The sequence below is a fragment of the Sander vitreus genome, chromosome 21 (assembly GCF_031162955.1).
Source record: "Sander vitreus isolate 19-12246 chromosome 21, sanVit1, whole genome shotgun sequence".
Classification (NCBI taxonomy): domain Eukaryota; kingdom Metazoa; phylum Chordata; class Actinopteri; order Perciformes; family Percidae; genus Sander; species Sander vitreus.
The window spans coordinates 12898478-12920236 of record NC_135875.1 but is presented as its reverse complement, the minus strand read 5'-3'; the positions used below and the strand labels follow the sequence as shown (position 1 = coordinate 12920236).

The 21759-nt window shown below is 39.7% G+C and overlaps 1 protein-coding gene across 5 annotated transcripts in view; it reads right to left on the bottom strand.

The window, feature by feature from the left end:
• The window catches only part of plce1 (phospholipase C, epsilon 1), an 80892-nt gene that overhangs the window by 21513 nt on the left and 37620 nt on the right, over positions 1 to 21759 (bottom strand). For 3 of the 5 annotated variants that reach the window (XM_078278561.1, XM_078278563.1, XM_078278562.1), the window contains 11 exons: positions 20959 to 21098; positions 8243 to 8397; positions 7890 to 8057; positions 3363 to 3508; positions 3078 to 3225; positions 2803 to 2913; positions 2565 to 2674; positions 2313 to 2429; positions 884 to 925; positions 365 to 493; positions 135 to 271 (listed from right to left, as the gene is read on the bottom strand). In XM_078278561.1, coding sequence (XP_078134687.1) covers positions 135 to 271; positions 365 to 493; positions 884 to 925; positions 2313 to 2429; positions 2565 to 2674; positions 2803 to 2913; positions 3078 to 3225; positions 3363 to 3508; positions 7890 to 8057; positions 8243 to 8397; positions 20959 to 21098 — 1403 coding nt within the window. The remainder of the gene's footprint in view (positions 1 to 134; positions 272 to 364; positions 494 to 883; positions 926 to 2312; positions 2430 to 2564; positions 2675 to 2802; positions 2914 to 3077; positions 3226 to 3362; positions 3509 to 7889; positions 8058 to 8242; positions 8398 to 20958; positions 21099 to 21759) is intronic. The other 2 variants (XM_078278564.1, XM_078278565.1) reach the window with 1 other exon arrangement.

Sequence of the window (21759 nt, the reverse complement as noted above, 5' to 3'; positions counted from 1 at the left end):
ATATTTTTGACATATCTGAACAAATAACTGATTCATTGATTAATCAATGGCAAACTTAATGACAAGCGGTTCCCAGCAGAGGAGAGATACCCATGTCTTTTAAAATATACTGAACACTCTTTGTGACAGTTTACCCCAGGTGAGTGTTGTGTTGTCAGGTTGTAGTCGCAGCAGACAGCGAGCTGTGAGGTGGCTGTCCTGGTCGTAGTGGATGACTGTAGCTCCTTGCAGCAGAAACTGGTGAACGTCTGGTTGTAACGACAACACGTACCTTGAAAATAAAAATAAAAAACACAAAAAGTGTGAATGGTCTGTTGAGCTATCTATGTGTGTTTGTGCCTAAGTGTGTGTATGTGCTGTTTACCAGGGAATGAGCTCAGTGCCATGGCTGAAAGCTCTGTGCGTCTCCTCCGTCCCTTGAAACTCAGCCTCTTTCACCACCGGCTCAGACGACAAGTCGCCCTCTACATCCGACAAGTCCCCCACCGTGAATCTGAAGATGGGTAGAAGTTGGGTTTCAAGAGCAGAGATTCAGTGTGGGATCGGGAAAAAAGTTTGAAAACCATTTTTTTTTTTTATGTGAATTTCAAACTTTAATCATTTCCACAGGAATTTGTAAAACTGTTTTTACATTTAATTTCAAGTACTGCAGCAAATGAGGTTAAATCAGTTATTTAAAAAGAAATTAATTGAGGTCCGGTCAAAAGTAAGAAATTACCTGCATCTACTGTAAGACACGGAATGTACTCTGTACTGTAATGCATCAGTTGAACAAGCAAAAAAGGCATCATGCATTTGTCATTGCACGTTCCTTGACTGCAAGTTAAACCACGTTGGCGTTAGGCAGCACACTCAAACTACTGACACTCTTCTAACCACTTACAAGACATGGTTTGATTCTGGCGGTGTCCTAAACGAATGGGAACTAGAATGGGAGAAGGGGACAAAGAAGGAGCAGAGGAAGTGTGAGTCGAATAAAGAGCGGACAGACAGGTTTCTACACAGAAGTTAGAAGAAAAATAGCAAAAAGGGGACGCTAGTGGAAAAGATAAGGAACACAGAAAAATAAGTCCTAAACCTCTTTGAGTAGGAAATATAATATTTATCAGTATCCCAGTACAGACAAATGAAGACTATACTCCTAGCCAAAATTAAATAAAAGTTGTTATCCTGCGCTCTGATGTGAAATAATAACTCAGTCAGAGAAAACTGTCCAAAAAAACTGAGAAGATAAACCAGGTTTCCTTAATACAAACACCACAGGACAAGTTTGAAATGAAATAAGTTTCACATAAAATTGTATGTTAGTGTCCAACTTCCATCTTGTGCTTTGAGCTACCTGCCACCAGCGTGCTAAAAAGTACCAGAGCTCGGTTCCTTCCTGTCCTGACAGGAAACTAACCTGTTATCTTTTATCTCTGTGACACAGGGGTTTATGTGACCATCGCCTCATCTCAATAACAATCTGAAAATGTGTTTCTTCTAAAAAGACTATCGTGTGTTGATGAAAGACAACTAGCACAGTTGTCTTTCGTAAACACAAGATGTTTTTTGTAAAAGAATGTGGAATAAATGTGCAGACCACACAATCCAATCTAAGAAAAGCACTGTATTTGTATTATGTTGTTTAATTAATCCCATGAAATGTTCGTCAATCAGCATACAACCACTAAAATATTTAACCTTTAGTCTTTTTAAATTGTTACGTAGCAATTGTCTTATTATTCCAAGAGAGACTGCTGTGGTTGCATGTCCACAAAAGCCTCGCAAAGGCACAGAAATTAGTGTTTTCATTCTGAAGTAAGAATCCAGCCATGCCAATCGTTCACAGCTCAGCATTATTCATAGTTCTGATATAAATCTGTATATGACAGACCTTTTTTTTTTTTTTTTTACTTTGTCTATGAGTCATTGTGAACGAACAGGAAAATAAGAACACAATTTTGGAAACAGACCTTTGGCAGGGAGGGTTACAGTGCAAAACAATATAATCTCTCCAATCTGCCTTAAAGGAGTGGATCGCCAAAAAATGTAAAAATAGGGTGCCTTAACATAAAGTAATACGGTGTACATTATACTGATATACAAATTGAGATGAGGTTTATCATTACTAAAAATTAAACCATACAAACAAACTGTAAGAGATCACAGAAAATGATTTGAGATAAAAAAAAAAAAATACTTGCTCTACCAACATTCAAACACATTAAAACAAGACGCTACAGCTACAGAAAACATTCACCCTTCTAAGGTATCCCTAAGTAAGACACTCATTTTGTATGAGCTCCAGAGTTGAAAAAAGGGGTACTGACTGATTGCGGCAGCGGTCCCTGAAAGAGTTGTTTCTGGACACAGGGGATGGACCAGTAGAAGAGGGACTAGTGGATGCCTCATCAGGATCCTCTGCCTCCAAACTACGATTACAAGATCTGAGGAGCAGAAAGAGAAAAGTCAGAGCAGAATTTATTTGAGATCAAAGCAAAAATGGTGAGTAAAAGAAAGACACATTGTCACTTCATAGTCTTTACTTTTTGAAAAAAAACATTCTCGAGGATGTAGTGTACCTGATAATCTGGAGGATGTTGCTGACAGTGGCTTCTTTCTCTGGGACGTGTAGTCCATCTGGACCAGACCGCGACATGAAGTTGTGCTGACCGCTGTAGTCAGACGCAAACTAAAGACAGAACGACAGACAAAACAAAGCAGGATGAATTATACTAACATGATGTCTGATTCTTACTGCTGGAGTCAGTTCCATGACATGTGTGTTGGTTTGTGAATGCTTATGAGTGTTTACTGTACCTCTATTGAGTCCTCATTATTATCTACAGTTGGTTTGAGGCTGATGATGCTTGCTGTCCCATCCAAGGCGTCACTCAGCTCCTTCAGAAAAACCCCACAGAATGGCACCACCTATGGTGCAGGGACAGGACAGAGAAAAACACATCCCATTATTTACTGTACTACAATTTGTTTAATTCCAGTGGTCAGATAAGAAAGAAATAGTATTAAGTATTATAGTGCAATTAGACCATTGCATTACCAAACGTCCCAAACTTAAATAAACAGCAACCCACCTTGCATCCTGGGATATTGAGAGCTCTTGTCACAACCTTCTTGTACTCAGAAGAAGATTCGTGCTGAGCCATGGCGTCCTTTAGGCTTCTCATGGTCTCGATGTCTGACTGGTCCATAAACTGCCACATCTTTAGCACCTTGCGGGACCTGGAGAACAAAAAAAATCTCAAATGTCAGTTGGTGAAAGGTGTGATTCTGTGTGAGCAGCTATTTTTTACAAAATACAAAAAATAATTGTGTGTATTGTTTATGAGCATATTTGAGTTATTGTCTGTGTGTGCCACCTGAGTCCAGCCAGAAACTCCATGACACCATTGTAGTTCCCCATGTTCCAACAGCATTTAGCGACGTGGACAAGATAGGAGAAAACCTCTCTCTTCTCCTCCATGGACCCTGCTGTCAGGATAAGCCACGTCACCCACGAACTCACCTGTTGATAAAGAGTTTTACATATAACATAATTACTATCACAATGAATATGATAAACATAGTTATACTCTTGAATGCCAGCTTTATCACCTTCAGCAGAGGATAGATATATATATATATATATATATATATATATATATATATATATATCCATCCTCCGCTGATAGTAGTATATATATATATATATATAAATGCTGCCCTGAAAAACAATGCAACTGATCTCAGCTGGTATTCTGTCTGTAATGGAGTAGAATGGAAATTTCTAAGTGACCCCAAACTTTTGACCGGTAGTGTATATGTATGTGTATGGACATTTCAGATTGGACAATCTACACAAAAGTTAACTTAATGTGCCAAGGATGACTTGTAACTGTGTTCGCGTGCTATAACTGTACAAGGCTGTTACATAAACTCTTTATTGTGTGTGCTCTTTCTTGTGCTCATGTCATCTCTTTTAAAGTCTGGTATGGTGAGCTTGGTCTAAAGTGGTAATGTATGCACAGGACCATGCCAGCTGGCCACACACAGACACACGCAGGCAAACACACACACACGCAGGCAAACACACACACACACACACACACACACACACACACACGAAATAATGAAATCAGATACAGTATGTATATCAGCTGCACTCTGTCTCTGCGCTGACTGCCCTCCAGCACGCGCAAAAGACATGATGGAGGAACCAGATATGTATTGGGGTCAACATTCTCTGTGACACAGACACACACACACACACACACACACACACACACACACACACACACACACACCTTGCTTAAGTGTTTGTGTCTGTATGCTTTAAAGCGTCCTGAATGTATTCACACACACATAAACTGAAACTTCCTGAACCCTCTTTCAGGCGATAAAAACATCCCTCTGGCCCAGAGATCTATTACTGGGTTATGTAAGGATCTGTAAAGCCCACCACAGTTTGACTTCACAGGGACTAAATAAATATGCAACAAAGTATAACTAAAGTTTCACATGTAGAGTTTTTGTTTGAGGTTGTGATGAAACACTGTTAAAATGTTCAATTTGTCCCATGTCACCTTTGACCTGGATTCATTCACAAGCAAGCACAGAAATCATACATAACACCAAACCCCCCTGCCTATACACAATACAGAGCCATTAACATACACTAGGTATGAAACCATGGATACTCACATATCAACCTCAGGCACATATGTATATACAATTTAACACACAGTATATACACAGACATCTTAGATATGAGCGTCAACATACACATAACTCACTTCATAAACATATTATCTAAAGGGTTTGGTAAAATGCTTAACTTAATTTGGTATACTCTAAAAAGCTGGTTTTCATAATTTCAAACTTACTTGTGTTAATAGTGTTATGGTTTGTTAAGTCTCACATTTTTCTCCCGATCCAATATGAGTGAAAACACACCAGTGTATGCATTCCTGTGTGATAGAAGCATGGGCATGAGGAGGGTTGAGGGTTGGGAGGGTAACTGTGAAAATGCAATCCATCTCAGAGAGTTAACAGTCTCCTCTAAACGGTTCTCACTAATGTAACGTCTTTATTTAGTCAAACTGAGAAACATGAAAAGACAAAACTCAAGTTAAAGTTCCAAAACTTTTCTATTTTGGCTATTTGTCATGGAATTGTTGTCCATTTTTTTCTGAGCGTCAGGTATAGAAAATCACTCCTGGAGCTGGCGAGGATTCAGTGTCTTGCTCAATTACTGTATGCTTCAGTTGTACTAGACACTTCTGTATATGGCTAACTGACAAACAGCCTTGCTGCCCTGCAGTCTCTTATCTGCCCTGCTTTGAGCGTGCCAGGAGGATGTGTGCGCCTTGCGTGAAAATCTGCTATCAGTCACTTCTAGCGTTATGACATCAAGCGAAGCCATGTCAGCGCTTGGGTTTACTTACAGTCACCATCTAAACCATTCTGGTTGAAAAGTGGCTTTTTGAACCACCACAGATCAAGGCATTTTACAGAGTTGGCATCTCCTCTGATATTCCAGATCACACAAGTGTGTACTCAGTGTTGTATATGAGAGATAATGGACAGGATATGAAAAGATATTTTTACACACACACACACACACACACACACACACACACACACACACACACACACACACACACACACACACACACACACACACACACACACACACACACACACACACACACACAGAGCTAGGTACAACCTGATCCCCCCTTTGATGTTTGTGTATGCGTCTGTCCGTCCGTCTGTCTGTCTCCATCTGTGAGCGTGTTATTAGTTATTTGCGTAGTATATTATTAGAACGATGACGGTCAGTTTCTCCTTGATAGATGAATTACTTAACCAATGCTGACAGACAAAGTCAATGCAATAACACATACTCGTCCTGTCAAAGCTAAACACTCTGGACAGACAGAAAGGGGCCCAAACTTCTCACCCTTCCCTGCCTACAAATATTCTCTTGCCGCGCTATCCTGCGTAATCTCTCACTCTCATACCTGGCTTGAAAATGAACAGGATCAAAAAGCATTACTGTAGATACTTTTGGAGAAATTTTTTTTTAAATTTACAAGATTTTGTCTGTCAAGTGTTAAGAAAAAAATCCAGCTAATAATGTATCATATCCAAAACTGTGGATCCAGTCCAGTCCCTTGTAGAGAATCTCTCTTTTTTGGAACATAGCTTATTTAAAATAAAATCCTTTCTTGCTAATGTATTTCCACAAAGTGACTTTAAATACCTACAAATGTTCTATTTGAGACCAAAACCCAGTAAAGAATGAGTTACTGTAAATAAGGCTGCAACTACACTATATCCATTACCAATTAATCAACCGATTATTTTCTCAATTAACTGAATTGAGTGAATTGAATTTTATGTATGCATATGTATATATGTATATATATATATGGCTATAAACACTGTGATACAGGCATCGGATTGTTCTTTGTGTAATAATCTATGTTTTTTGTATCTGTCCCTATTCAAATAAACAGAAATAAATAAATGAGTTATGATTAATTCCTGCCATTTTGCTTAATTTGCTTAAATTAATCAATTATAAAAACAGTTGGTCCTTTTTTTGTTTATAGATCGACTAATCGTTTAAGCTTGGTTCGTAACACTGCTACTAATGGTTTGTTAAAGAAAACCGCAGGAACCAACTTCCTGTAATATGACAAGTCCCTTTGTGAAGAGATGAAAATTCACTAAAACAATTGCAAGATCCTTTTACTTTCTAACGTAAATATTTGACACAACACTGTCCACAATCACTGAGGAACGCTTATCCAAACTGTGGTAAACAGTCAAAGCTAAGACAGGATACTCAGACGGTATCTCATCTTGTTCGGATAGTGTCACGATTTGAAGCCAGCTTCATCGGTGTCTTCAAAGAGAGAACCACCATTGTCATTTGACTCCTGTTCCACTGTGCCCATATATGGCTACAACAAACGTTAGATTTTTTTGCGCGTCTCTCCTCTCGCTCTCGACTTAAATGAAAACCAGCTGATGTGAGAGGCATGCAACTTAAAGATGACATCATAATTTCCAATCAATCTTGCTCTCTCTCGCTTTCTCGGTCTCAGCAGTACAGTGTTGTGATTGTTTATTCTCGAAGTCACTCACCATAAAAGACACAAGGCCCAGGAGAGTAACTTCAGCCAACTTACACCACTGAAGTGAAGTAAGTGTGTGTGCGCTTGTGTACACACAGAGTGTGTGCATCAGACATGAGCTGATAAGTTGCTATGACTCGCACGGCACATACCACAACGCAAATCCAGCTTTAGGAAAACACAATTACTGGTATGCTAGGCTCTTCAACCTTTCACATTCATGTCAAATCACAATACATGCATTTTCACTGTCTCTGATGATGTCATTAAGGGGATGTCACTAAAAGGCACTCAAGCAATGTTTTTTTTTTTTATATTTTCCCAATAGTTAAGAAGTGCTCTCTTTCAACATGAATAACATCTCTAAAAGGTCTTGTTTAAGAAGTTGTTCAAGGCATTCAGCAGTCGCACCATTAAACTATTCCACATAGTTTGGAATAGATTGGCATCAAGTGATCTCATCCAGACTTAAATCCTGTAGTAAAAACGTAACTGGTGAGATATAATCCGACTGTGCGAGGTTACTATAATGAATCACTGCCTTTAAAACTCTTAAAGGTGACACAGAAAAGGGTAAAATATGTCAGGTTTGAAGTAGAGCTGAAACAATTCAAGTCAATCGCCAGAAAATGAATCTGCCACTATTTTGATAATTGGTTGCATGTGTGTGAAATTGACAAAAAATAGATAAATAAAGAGAAATTATTTGAGAAAAAGCATGATAATCCGATAAACCACATTCAATACAACCAGGCTTCTCACCTCATTGAAGCGCGCCACCAGGTCCTCCACAGCGTTACTTCGCTGAGCACTCTGGGTAGGCATGGCGGGCACCGAAAGTGAAGCCTTGAGGTTAGGGTGCCGTTTGGTTTGACACTCGGGACTGCCCAGGTCTCGAGTGAGGAAACAGAGGTAGTCCAGGGGAAAGACCTGCAGGAAGGAACAGACGATAATTTAGATTATAATTACTGCCAGCTTAGAAACAAACTCTCTTGTGATGTTAGACATTTTCTCCTCATCTTTTCTCATCAAACATCCACCCAGTTATTACAATCAAACTGATGAAAATATTCTTCATATTTTTTGGTCCCAGATATGCGTTTGTGTCCACCCACTCGTTGGTAAAGCTGCTGCTCTTGCTCGGTTAGGATGCAGGCGATCTCCTCGGGGAACTGAACAAGGTGGCGCACGTCCACCAGCTCCTTACTGATCCCACTGACACTGGGAGGAAGAGAGCCGCTGCTGGTCATACTGTTGACCAGCTGACGCTCTGGATGGACAGATAAAGAGGAGCAGACAAAGGAAGAAAGAGATCAAGACTTTTACATTGCTGATCCTACTTTTCCACATGCCATATCACAAACTAGCTGGTATTTGAGGCGCACAGTAAGAGAAAAAGGCTGTTGAACTCATAAAAACAGAGTGAGAGAGTTGAAGAGAAGGACGAGAGAGAAGGGTTAAAGGACGCAAAGAAAGAAGAATGAGTTGCCATCACTAGCAGAGACCACTTCTGCTTATACGAGAAAATTAAAAACATTAGATCATTATCTAAAAGTTTTAAGCTTTAGTGAAATGTGCATCTCTTTTACAGGATTAACCTGAATGCCTCAAGTCTCCCGATCCATCAATCCCTGCATACCACATACTCTCTCCCCCTCGACTAAGCCTGCACACTGCCCCCCTCTAGAAGTAAACAGCATTGATCACCTGCCAGTTCCTGTGTTTGGATTTCAGTTAGGTCCATTAGTTGGTCTGTTTACACACACACATATGCAAACCCGTCCTCATCTCTGCTAACAAAGGACTAATGGACAGTTTTCTACACTGGTGCTGTAGCTGCCAGGTAGACATACTGTACATTGCCGGGATGAATGCCACATAAACGAACAGGCTTTTCCACTGCAGGAGCTTTTCCAGGAATCATTTGAGGGGCTCCCTGCATTTTGATTACAGAAATGAGAGAACCTATTCTAGTCACTGGGACATTGTTTTCCTAAGGGACGGCTGTGGCTCAGTGGTAGAGCGCTCGTTGGGCGTTCGATCCCTGGCACTGCAGTCCCATGTCGTGTCCTTGGGCAAGAACCCCGAGTTCCCATAGGAGTGTAAATGTGTGCGAGTGTTTATCTGATGAGCAGATAAAGGTGGCACCTTGTACGGCAGTACATGAATTCATACCGTGTATCAATGTGTGTGTGTAGTATGTAAAAGTGCTTTGAGTAATCGTTAAGACTAGAAAAGCGCTATATAAAAACAGTCCATTTACATTCTAACCCAGAGGTTTGTAGTACTGAATGTTGTGGACTGGTTAAACCCAAACCATGACACTGTACAGCATTTATTCCAACAGAAGTAGGCAGCTGGCCCTAGTATCAATACAACTAGAGTAAATGGAAGTGCCTTGTGTAGCACATTTTGTTATCAGCTATAAAGTTATATGCATGTGAATAAAGCATCAATTTTGTCAGCATTTTAAAACAAAAAATAAGTTATACTGTACAATGTGTATAGGCAAGGAGATTGAACACCAGGAATTGGACAGATTCTGTCTGCTCATTGTCGTACAAGCATAAACCTACACACTCCCCTCTCACACATACACACACACACAAACTAGTGTGTTTATACACATATGCAGACGCACACTTAAAGGTTGTCCTTGGTAACCCTTGAGATGTGCAACAGGTAACCATGGCAACAGCAGTGACCGCTCTGCAGAAGCAAAACTTGCTTATTTACACAGTTTGATTTGTGGATCCGGCCTCACAGCTTCTGTAATGAACTCTCTCTGTGTGTGTGTGTGTGTGTGTGTGTGTGTGTGTGTGTGTAGGACAAGAACATACACAGACTGAGCATAAGAGACAGTTAAGAATAAACGGAAAGAAGACGAAAATAAAGATTAAAAGAAATAGAAATAGGAGAACTGGAGGTTGTTTGAACAGAGAACAGATCAGTGAAAATGAATCTAGGGGAAACAGAGAGAGGAAAAATGATGGGGAGGAGAGGACAGAGATAAGCTAGAGAGGAAGGAAGGGATAAGTCGAATAAGTGGAAATTGTGTAGTTTACACTATGCAGCAAGTGTGAGCTATCTCTCACAGTTAGAAAGACAGTGTAATCCACTAAATCCTTTAACTTTCCTACACAGAGAGTGACTGCAGGTTATGAATGATGATTCATTTATAGAGACCAAACCTGCAACACATTTCTCATAGACATACGTCCATTAAATGCAAAAGGAAAATGTGTTTCAGAGAGCCCCACGTTCTGAGACTATAGAGAATATATGGCCTGTAAATAAAGTTGCATTCTGGAGAAAACTATCATGGTTACTAAGTAGCTATTTCACAAAAGCACTATGGTAATAACAATGTGGTAGCCTACATATCACACTATGTAGTCGAGATGTGAACTTTCATCTGGTTCACAACATTTGTCATTGGTCAGCTCCTCTCTTCCTATTGCATGGCACAGGTTCGCAAAAATGCCATAAAAATAAGATTATGAGAAGATATTAGTACAGTTTAAAAACTATCAAATCTGCCATTGCTCACGCATAAGAGTAATATCTCCTCATCTCTTGCCCAGAACTGTTTTCGCAATCTTTTGAAGTGGAAATGAAGACACTTTCAAATTAGTCACATGAATTTCATGACCATGCAGAGGACTCAATTATGCATTTATTAATGCTTTAAACTAGGAAACACGTAGGCAGACAAGGCTGTCAGACAAGGCAGTGACATAAGGGTCTTAAGAGATTCTGAAGAACCAATTAAAAAAAATGTGTACTGAAACAGAAAACAGATAAATCATAACCATAACATGTTGACGATAAAGTAAAACAACTGAGGTACTTTTTTTTTTTATTAGTTTATTCTTAAAAAGTGCCAAAGACCTACATTCTCAAAAACACTGTTTGGGTCCCAAATTAAAATTGATGGATTAAAAACTGTATTCAAATAGTTTTTATTTAATTTGCTTTATCATGTGTTATTCATGAAATGCTTAACTTCTGCCTGCAAAGCTTCACACAAACTGTGCAATATCAGTAATGACAACAGAGAACTGTTATGAATAAACACTAAAGACTGGATGGAACAAGATCTTGGATTCCAGTGATGTTGATACATGTATCTAATATAATCTGTTGAGGACCCATGAGAAAAAGACCCCTGGCCCATTACAGATCATAAACACTAGTTTAAGAAACACTGTTTAGCAATACTGAGCATGCAGCACTCCTGCTGTGAGACTGAGAGAACATGAACCTGGACTAATTGACCATGATCTCCCTGTGATTTCTAAGCATGGGTTTACTCATATGTAATGCATGCTGAATACAAATACCCTGTACAGTATCCTTCTCTGTGGTTGATATATCAAAAACATCATTTTAATATTTCATGTGTGACGTCTGATCAAAACTAAACCAGTTATTGTTCATGTTTCTGTCTCAACTAGGGCTCATGTTTAGAGGGTTAGACAGCTGCATTTTTTAAAATCCCTTTTAAAATAATATATATACTTTAAGAAAACTTTAATAAAATCACACTGAAGCTGAGAAAATTGCAACTGTGTGTGTGTTGGTTAGTTTAATGTCTAGAATTGAAAAGACACTCAGTGTCGTGACCTGATTCTTTGTTAGCCCCGACTATAACAACAATCTTTCAACACTGATGTGAGGTTTGTTGGTTTTGTTCACTGAGTAAATCACACGTTATGTACACCAACCAAAAGGAGAGGAACCCTGAACATAGACCCTGCCGTCTTTCTTTGCCGGCCAAGTGCACACGTACGCACTGTTCTCACAACCACGTTTAGAGCTGATGACAACTTCCCTGCTGGAGTATGTAGGGCACTCAAACAGGTGCAGCACAAACAGCCTCAGGCGAAGGACTGTTAACAAATTAGCCTTTGAACCTATAAATACAAATCATGCATGTAAAATCATTTCTATTCAAAACATCAACAAACTTCTTTTTGCTTCCTGTTTTAGGGGTGAAAGATTAAACTCTCCACAATACTAACATCTGAGACCTGATCTACTGTAGTATTGCATCATCACATGTGTAACTCTATATACGCACTATATTTTGAGTGTCTGTTAAGTATTGTACAGGAAATACACATCAAAATGTCCCTTTAAAATCTCTATATATTAAAATATCATTGATGATATATAATGCAATTTCTAGTCAAACTGCAGCATTAGGCTAGTATAGAAATCTAGATGCACCCTAGTGGCAGCAAATTTATTTGGCTTGCGAGTTGGAAAAACCAAACTCTGGTCAGGCCAATCACATCGTGTATAGAGTCGGTGGGTGGGCTTATGGCTGCTGCTGCTGCTGCTGGGAACAGCGGCCTTCTGGAAGACTTGGAGTTAAGCTTTTCTTTGAGAAAAGAACAAAGAAAGGCACTGAAAATTATTCTTAAAAAAGGAAGATGTGTTCGGAGTTTTGCCGACTGGATACAGCAAAATTTTAATCTATCAACTAGCTTCGCTACCTTCTTCGTTGCTCTGCCTGGTTGTAATGCTATCCTATTGCGTGCAGAGGGAATTTGAAAGACAACCGTTTATCCCGCCCCTCCGATTGAGCTCCGTCAATGGTGAGTTCCCAGACGCAACATCTTGATGTGGGTCTGGCTTGTCAGGCTAGCATTAGGCAGTTTCTCTTCAGGGTCATACACACACTTAACGCAAATAAAAATAAACAAGTAGTATCAAGTGGTAGCAACAAACGTACAAAAACAACAAGCCTAAAGACTCATAATACACAGACTCAGCCAAATACACAGACACACAGCAGCAGCAGAAACAATAAATATTGATCTGTCTGACAACACAGTTATCACAGGGAGTTTCCCTCTTGGATCAGATGTGCATACTGCATGCACACAGAACCACGTGTAGACATAAATATACTGTAACATTTAGGTTTTTCCTAAACTTTCTTTATGATGTAGATAAGAAGTACGGACTGATTAAGCAAAAGACTCCTTGTTATGAATCCAACGGTCAAATTAGAGCATAAAATAAGCCCCATAATTAAGTTAAATAATAACTAAGTAAGATTTTTAAAGACGTATTTAGTCCAAAATGTTTGCTTTATACTATTCTCTTCATATAAGAGGTATCGGGTCAAAATATACTGTGAATGAGGCCCATTTAAACTGCAAAGGACAAAACACAAAAAAAGAAAGTGGGGCCTTTACCAAATTAGTTCAGTGTCTCTGTGTAACCTCACAGTGACTTGACACAAATCAGATGGAACATATGGGGGATTGTGGTAGTTTGGTTTTTAACTGTAAGGTGTGTTGCTGTAACCTCAGAGACAAAACATATCCATAGCCTTGTGTGACATTAATGCTTAGGGTCAATAGAATGTGAAGTTGCCCAGAGATCCTGGAATTCTTGACTGTCATTCTATCAGGTTTCTGGTATGAAGGGGGCACAGTGCGCAACACTTGCATACTCGCACACATTTTGAAAACTGCTGCATCATCCATCACGTTTAAATACAATTGTCAAAAGTCTGAAATTAATTGCAATGTGACTGCCCCCCGCAGTTTATATTAGATACAAGCGATCACATAGCCTGGGAAAACCCTGACGAACTTCCGGCAAATTTGAGATTTGCTCTGCAAGTCCGTCTGGCCGAGAGCCCATTCAAGCCCGTTTCCAATTTTTCCAAATCGAGGCACCAATCACAACCGTTGAGGCGGGCTTTACACGATGACGATAGCGCAGCGACAGCAAGCAGCTTTTTGTTTACATTCAACATGGCGGCCACCAAAGCGCAGCAACCCGTTGATGCCGCTGTCGCTGCTACGTCACCCGGATCGTTGGTCTGATTGGGAGGCATTTGAGCGGCGTCCGTTGGTGACGTCCCTTTGGAAACGAGCTGTGAATGAACCTTGCCCAGACCCACTCTCAGTTACAACTGAGAAGGGTCTGGTGTCAGGCTAGCGATCACAGTGAGTTGGTGGAAAATGTGTTTTGAATTCACAAATGAATAAAGTCTTGCAATTCAGTATGTAAAATATAAAGGGAAACAAAAAACTAATCACAAAAGAGCATGCTGGTCCATGGTCTTACTTAGTCACACTCTCTGCCAGTGAACAAAGCAACATTAACATCTTTCAAAACAGTGACATTTATATTGAAGACATGAAAACACAGGAGGATACACATGGCACGTTGAGGTACATTTCAAACACAAAAGGCCACAAGTCCTGCCAAGACAGTTAAGCACACATTGACACTGCGAGCTTGCATTTGGCACTAAAAACAGAGACTGTAACATGCACCGACTACATCTTCCACAGAGCAGGATTCTGCCGTTTTTAAAATGACACATAAGGAATTAAGAAAGAAACCATACAAATCCATCACCAATAGACATAATATAATCCGACACTTTAGATTAAACCAAGTCAGATTTTTTTTTACTAAACGTGTAATATTTCTTTAAGACATAGCTGAGCAAATTACTTGCTATTATAATCAGATTCCCTGATTACCATGTAAACAAATGGTTCAGGTACTCCTTTTTAATGAATTAAGTCCCTCTTGATTTCTCATATACATAACAACTAAGTGCTGACCACACTAGACAACATGCAGTAGTCCCTATTAACATACACACAAAGACACTACATTTAAAAAAGAAAATACATGCACAGACTTATTTCATGTGTACTACTCAGTCAATGTTACAATTTCTCTCTGACTGACACTGGCAGCCATACTGTAACTCACATTTCCTCTACTCACTGATAAGCTTGTAGTCCATTCTGTGAGAGTTCTTCATGGTTGCTAGATACAGCTGGCCACTCTGCTTCCACACAGTTTGAGTGCCAGAGCGAGGGACTTGTCTACTTTTGAGCCGTCAGTCCCGTCTCTCCTGCAGCTGCTCTCTCTCTCTCTCTCTCTCTCTCTCTCTCTCTCTCTCTCTCTCTCTCTCCCCATTTCTAGCTTACATACGCCAACTTGTGCTGTATCTTGTCATGTCTATTGCTCTTTTTCACTCACCTGGTTTCTCTCCCTTTCCTTATCAGCAAACAGTCTTTGCTCTCTCTCTACTGACTACAATCACTTTCTCTCTCTCTCTCCCGCCCACTCTTCTCTGACACCATACATAGTTCACAGCCACGCGCTAGAGTTAGACCAGCCAGACCATCCCTATGCACAAACATTTATATGGACAGACTGTAGAAGCAATACAGGATAACAACAGATCCAAAAAAAACATTTTTATTTTCCCCTTCAAGATTCCCATGATGCGACAAGTCACAGAAAGGTGCTGATTTTTTTACTGCTGTTTACATGATACTTCCCAATGTGTCTTTAATGACTCTATTCAGTTTATTTCAGTTTAAGTGCTGCAACAAGTCTAGTCAACGAGTCTATTAAAGGTCCCATGGCATGAAAATTTCACTTTATGAGGTTTTTTAACATTAATATGCGTTCCCCCAGCCTGCCTATGGTCCCCCAGTGGCTAGAAATGGCGATATGTCTAAACCGAGCTCTGGGTATCCTGCTCTGCCTTTTAGAAAATGAAAGCTCAGATGGACCGATCTGGAATCACCTCCTTATGACGTCATAAGGAGGAAGGTTACCTCCCCTTTCTCTGATTTGCCCGCCCAGAGAATTTGGCCCGCCCATGAGAGAGAGAGAGACATCATGGCTTGAAAACAAGCGAAGCACGGCAGTTGGTCAAGACCACACCCCCACCCTCCACCTTGCCCCCCTCTCTCCTCCTCAATAGCATTTAAAGCTACAGACACAGAAATGGCACATCCTAAGTAAAGCTCATTGTGGGACTGGCTCTAGTGGCTGTAATTCTGCACCAAGGCTGAATTTCAGGAAAGAGACTTCAGATACAGTATTAGGGGACCACTAAGGCCTATATAAAAGAGACTTCAGATACAGTATTAGGGGACCACTAAGGTCTATATAAAAGCAACCAAAGAGCACCATGTCATGGGACCTTTAACAGAAATGTAGTTGACCAGTTTGCTAATTGTTTAAGTCATTTATTAAGCAAAAATGCCACATATTCTCGGGTTACAGTATCTTAAATGTGAGGCTGCTTTTTTCTGCTTTACTACATTGAAATTTGAATGTCTTTGGGTTTTAGACTGTTGGGTCTGACAAGGCAAACAATTTGAGGACGACACTTTGCACTCTGGGAAACAATGACATGTTATCAACTAAACAATAAATCTAAAATATAATTAACAGATTAAGCAATACCGAAATGATTTGTTAGCGGCAGCCCTACACTGTACAGTATAAATGTAGGTTGGATAAAGCATGTTGCTCTATATTTGTTACTCAGTATGAAGGGAGCAGAAATGATTCACTTACATGCTGCTGTATCATTTTGCTTAGAGAAGATGTCTTAAAAGATTGGGTACAGTATACCTTATGAGCAGTCTGTATGATACAATGAGTGTAACAGTCCCTCCAACCTAATTGGAAAACATGCAGTCAGTTGTCACAGAAACAGCTAGCAAGGTTGTTCTGAACTGTTATCTTGGTCAAAATATTATCTTTCATTTCACCAGACCTAATGCACAAACATGGTGTATTTGTACAGTACTGAAACGTAAAAAAAAAAAAAAGAAGAAAAAAAAGAATGTCACAATCCCATCTAAAAAACATTCAGAAGAGTATTTTTAGCAATTATGGCCATGTTAACAATATGTGTTCTTGAAATCCTTGAGACTTCCCTCCAGTATGATTCCCCACCACATCTGCTGTCAATGCCGGCAGGCAACACAATGTACAATGCCGACAGAGAGGAAGAGGGAGAAAGAAAAAAGAAAGAAACACCAATATTGAGCTGGAAGGATGGCAGCCTATTACTGAGCTGCCTACTTCCTTTTAGCGGTACAGTAAATTGTGCTATAAAGGAAGCCATTGACTTTGATAACTGTGTACAGTATACTTTGACAGTAAATGGGACAACAGGAGATATGTAATGCCAAAATGACACATCCACTATTTGAAGAATAACAAATACTCCACAAACCTATAGGATCACTTTGATCAACAATGATTTTCATTTTCATTCTATTCTCAGTCTATTTTTTTGATTGTTTGATCTATGAAATGTCAAAAAATAATGGCCGTCACAACCTGGCAGAACCCAAAGTGACGTCTTCAAATGGCAGCAAATCATTTTTCAACCATTTCTTTCACAATATTGCTAGATTATTATAGAAGTAGTTGGTGGCATCACATTTTTTACAAAGACAAGCTCCACGAAACTACAACTGCTCCTAATTACTGACATATTCATCAGTGAATTTTCTCCTCTCTATTTCTCAGTATCCCTACCCCAGTGCTTACGCAGCACACACACAAACACACAACCTTGACCTTACCCTTGACTTACCCAGTTAACATTTTTTTTCTAACACCAGTATTTGTCTTTATAGGTGTCAATGGTTTACCCTCACAACAAAAGCCTGTCGTACTGACCCAGACATGTACTGACTCAACCTGTAAACATAATTTATCATCTCCAAAACGTCCTTCCTGACCTGCTACTAAAACCAAATGACTGCTCTGCTGCGGAAAGACATAAGTCATTCATATACATCAGAGGAACCAGCAAAATGCTTTCAGATCTTTTACATTAAATGTGGTACTTGGAGAAGGTCTAGAAAAGCATTCCACTTATCACCACTCACATTAAAACGCTAAGAATACACAGAGGATGGCCAGGTAATTATCCTGGTAATCCTTGAAAGCATTTGGGCCAGAGCCACAAGTTTGTTAAGTTGTACTTCCAGTCCAGTTTTGCTACCACTCTACTGAATCTAAAATCAATACTTTATTAGGACAGGATACGATAGAAATAGGAATTATATACACAAAGACACTGCATACACCAAGTAAAATAAAAATGGAGGTGTTTTCTTTCAATCACAACCTCTGTATCTCATAGTAAGTTCATCAGACTTATGGGAAAACAAACTCATAACTACAAGATCCATACTATATTAATGCAATTTTTTAACTACTCTATTGAAAATATGCAGTGCACAGAAACTGAGAATGACAAAATAATGTTTAATTCTAAAATATGATACACTGTAAAGAATAACCAGCATTTGTCAAACCTAACACCTGCTCTGCTGGCATAAACACATGTATTATTTAATACGGAGACCTTAACATAAATATCCATCTAAACTTTTACCTGTGATATGCAATTACCACCAAGATGAAGAAGAAAAAGTAGGTGTCATTCTTCTTTTTTTGTTGCACGACAGGTGCATTTCCGCTTAAGGAAGAGGATGAAGGCAAAAAGAAATAAGGAAAGGAAAGGTATGGAGAGAGAACACAAAAGCTTTTGTATAGAGGTGACATATACAGTAGGTGACCCTCACCAAAGAGGATTAAAACATTTTTTTTATTTGATTTCCAGAAGACAGACAATGGCGGTGCATACACGTTTCGAAAGCCCCATGTCTATTTCGAACCCAGTCAAACAACAGATGAACAAATTCATCCCCTAGATTCTGTGTGAAAAGCTAGCACACGCTGGTAGAAACTGAAAAGACTGACCTAAAAATGCATAATAGTTATTATTATTATTATTCAACACCCTGGTTCCAAGGTTGTACAGTCAAACAGGCACAAGCGCTTTGTCTGCTAAGGTAGAAAAGTGTTATATAAGCATAGTCCATTTACACTTACTTTTGCTGGTAGGTTTTAGGTGTTTTAGGTTCATTTTAAACTGAATTACAGAAGTTAGATTGAGAAAAAGCTTTATTGCTAATGCATGAGAGAATAAGAGCAGGTTGTTACTGTATGTAGAAACACTGAAGAGAGGAACAATACCATAAATGGTAAGAAAGCAATAACTACACTAGCACTATCCAAATTTGAAACTTAAGTCAGACCTTCCCAAAGTATTCAGGATAATGAAATATCTTTTATGACATCTGATAATTACTTTCACCTTACAAACTATGCCTTATCTTAATTGCCATTTGGAGTCAGTTGGAGTAGTTAGTTCTTGCAAAAAAGAAAATTAGCTTTTCTAAAGCCACTCTTTTGTTTGATTCTTTTTAAGCTTTCAGCACTGCACTCAGCAAGTGAATTAAAACCTTTAAAACAGCTAAACAACAGTACTGTATATGTATTTCTTTCTTTGTTACAGGGACATCATGTCTGCTTTCTGGTACACAAAATATGAAATCATATAAATGGCACAGCCACACAGGTGGTTACCGTGTGAGTGAAAGGCAAAGATGAATGGCAGATTGAAAACAGATGACTTTGTGTGTAACGATGTGACAATGGAATTACAGTAAGTCTTCTCTAAGGTAATGTTCATGGGCAATATCTGGATAGCTTTGGTACTAGATTAGAGAGACAGAGAAAGTTAGACAGTGAGTCTCTCATGCTGTGTGTGTGTGTGTGTGTGTGTGTGTGTGTGTGTGTGTGTGTGTGTGTGTGTGTGTGTGTGTGTGTGTGTGTGTGTGTGTGCCTATGAAAACCTAGTCCTGCCAAGACTTCTAAGCTGCTATGTGTGCACGTGTCTGGCTCTATTCTGTTTCCTGTAACCCATTAGAACAGAACACAGGTCATGTTGAAGATATGTGCTGTATGAGTGTGTGGTTTTTTTTTGCATTCAAAAGCTTGTCTGACAAAAATAAAGTTCCGTTATTAACATGATTAAAAAGGAAGCAAGTCAGAGAAAAATGCATGTCTGTGTGTGTGTTTGTGCGTGTGCACGTGTGTGTGCGTGCGCGTGTGTCTCCTTGATCTTGCCAGAGACAGTCTGTCCCCTGGACCAAAGCCAGTGGAAATTAACGTCGGGATCGGCTTACATTTATGTCATACGTAACATCATTGTAGAGAAGGTGGACAGACAGTTACCAGCTATGCAACTGACCGACAACCCGATTGGTTGGAAGATGAAGTCGTGGATAGTATGAGAGAGAGAGAGAGAGACAGAGAGGACATACGTCTTTTAAGACATAGGTTTTACAGTTGACCTTTTAATGTCTTTCTCAAGGCATTTCAGGAACAAGGCTAGCTGCTGCCATGTGGTTTAAGTTCAATGTAAAGCTGGCAAACGTGTGCGTGTGTGTGTGTGTGTGTGTGTGTGTGTGTGTGTGTGTGTGTGTGTGTGTGTGTGTGTGCGTAAGGTACATTCATTCATGTGTGTGTCTCCTAAGCTTTTCAGAGGAGCATGTTTGAAGTGCACATGACCTCTTTTAAGATGTTAAGACATAACCTGGTGTGTGTGTGGACCCTGTGATGTCAGGAGGCTTTTTCTTCTTCCTGTGCATCAACACCACTTCAGCGTTGTGTGTGCATGTGTGTCTAAATTGGAGAATGGAGTAGAGAGAGATAGAGAGAGAGAGACACAGAGAGAGAGAGAGACACAGAGAGAGAGAGAGAGAGAGAGAGAGAGAGAGAGAGAGAGAGAGAGATAGAGAGGACAGCAAAGGAAATAAAGAGAAAAGTAAAAAGGAAAGGGCAACCACTGGGATCAACTATAGACGTGCGACCCAAAACCGCTGTGGATGACCATGTGGGAAAACAGTAGAGAGGAAGAGAAAAGAGTGGAGCCATGGACCACACGGGAATAGTGATAACCTTTTCTTCTCAGGATCAAACAGATACAGAATCTCTGACCGAAGTCCCTGCTTCACTTGTCATCAAATGCAATGCTCCTCTATTTATTAGCGGATGAACATCTAGTATGAAACTGTTGATTTATACTATTGTTGGAACACACACTTTACATAAGAGACAATACAACTGAATGCAGAATATTCAGCATCTTCTACAGTACAACACCCACCTTTCAGCACGGCGTGGCTGTTGGGGCCCTGGGGCAAAGGGTAGGGCAGAGCGGAGCGGGCACCGAGAGCTGCTGTGGCCTCTAGTAGGGCTCCGGTCAGCAGGGAACACACCGACGTCCTCTGGCCACAAGCAAAAAACCTAGAAATAAATAAAAAGTGGAAACGAGGAAAGAAAAAAAACACAGTTAAGTTTGCCTGTGATTCTAATCTGAACATTGGCATGCCCAGTGATGCAGCCAATTGTCTGTTCACTTGCTAGCATCTACAACTAGCATAAAGCCTAGCATCTATAATATGCAACATAACAGCTTAACTTTTGCAGTGTTACAAATGTGTAACCGGAAGATCTCTGTGACGTATGCATGCATACATATACAGAATGTTAAGTCATTGTAGATGCCAGTTGCAGGCTACAACTCAAGCTTTCTTCAAATGTCAATTACTTACTGGTCAATAAAGTGTCACAAAATAATTACAAATACCAATCACAATTTCCTAAAGCCCAAGGAGATGCCATCAAATTGCTCGTTTTTATTGAAAGGCAAAGATGTTCGGTCTATTATCCTTGTTGCAAAGAGTGCATTTCTTTAGTGTCATTTTTAACCCTAGAGTCAGTCTGTTTTCCACCTACTTGTTTTATAAAACCAGCACACATTACAGCTACCCTGGAAATCCAGAGTTCTCGCGACAGCACAATTTGAATTTGCTCAGCGAGTCACTCTGACATTCAGTGATGATGCTCATTAACTATGCCCTTGTAGCCGAGCTGCACCAATCACATTGGTGTATCTGATATAGGC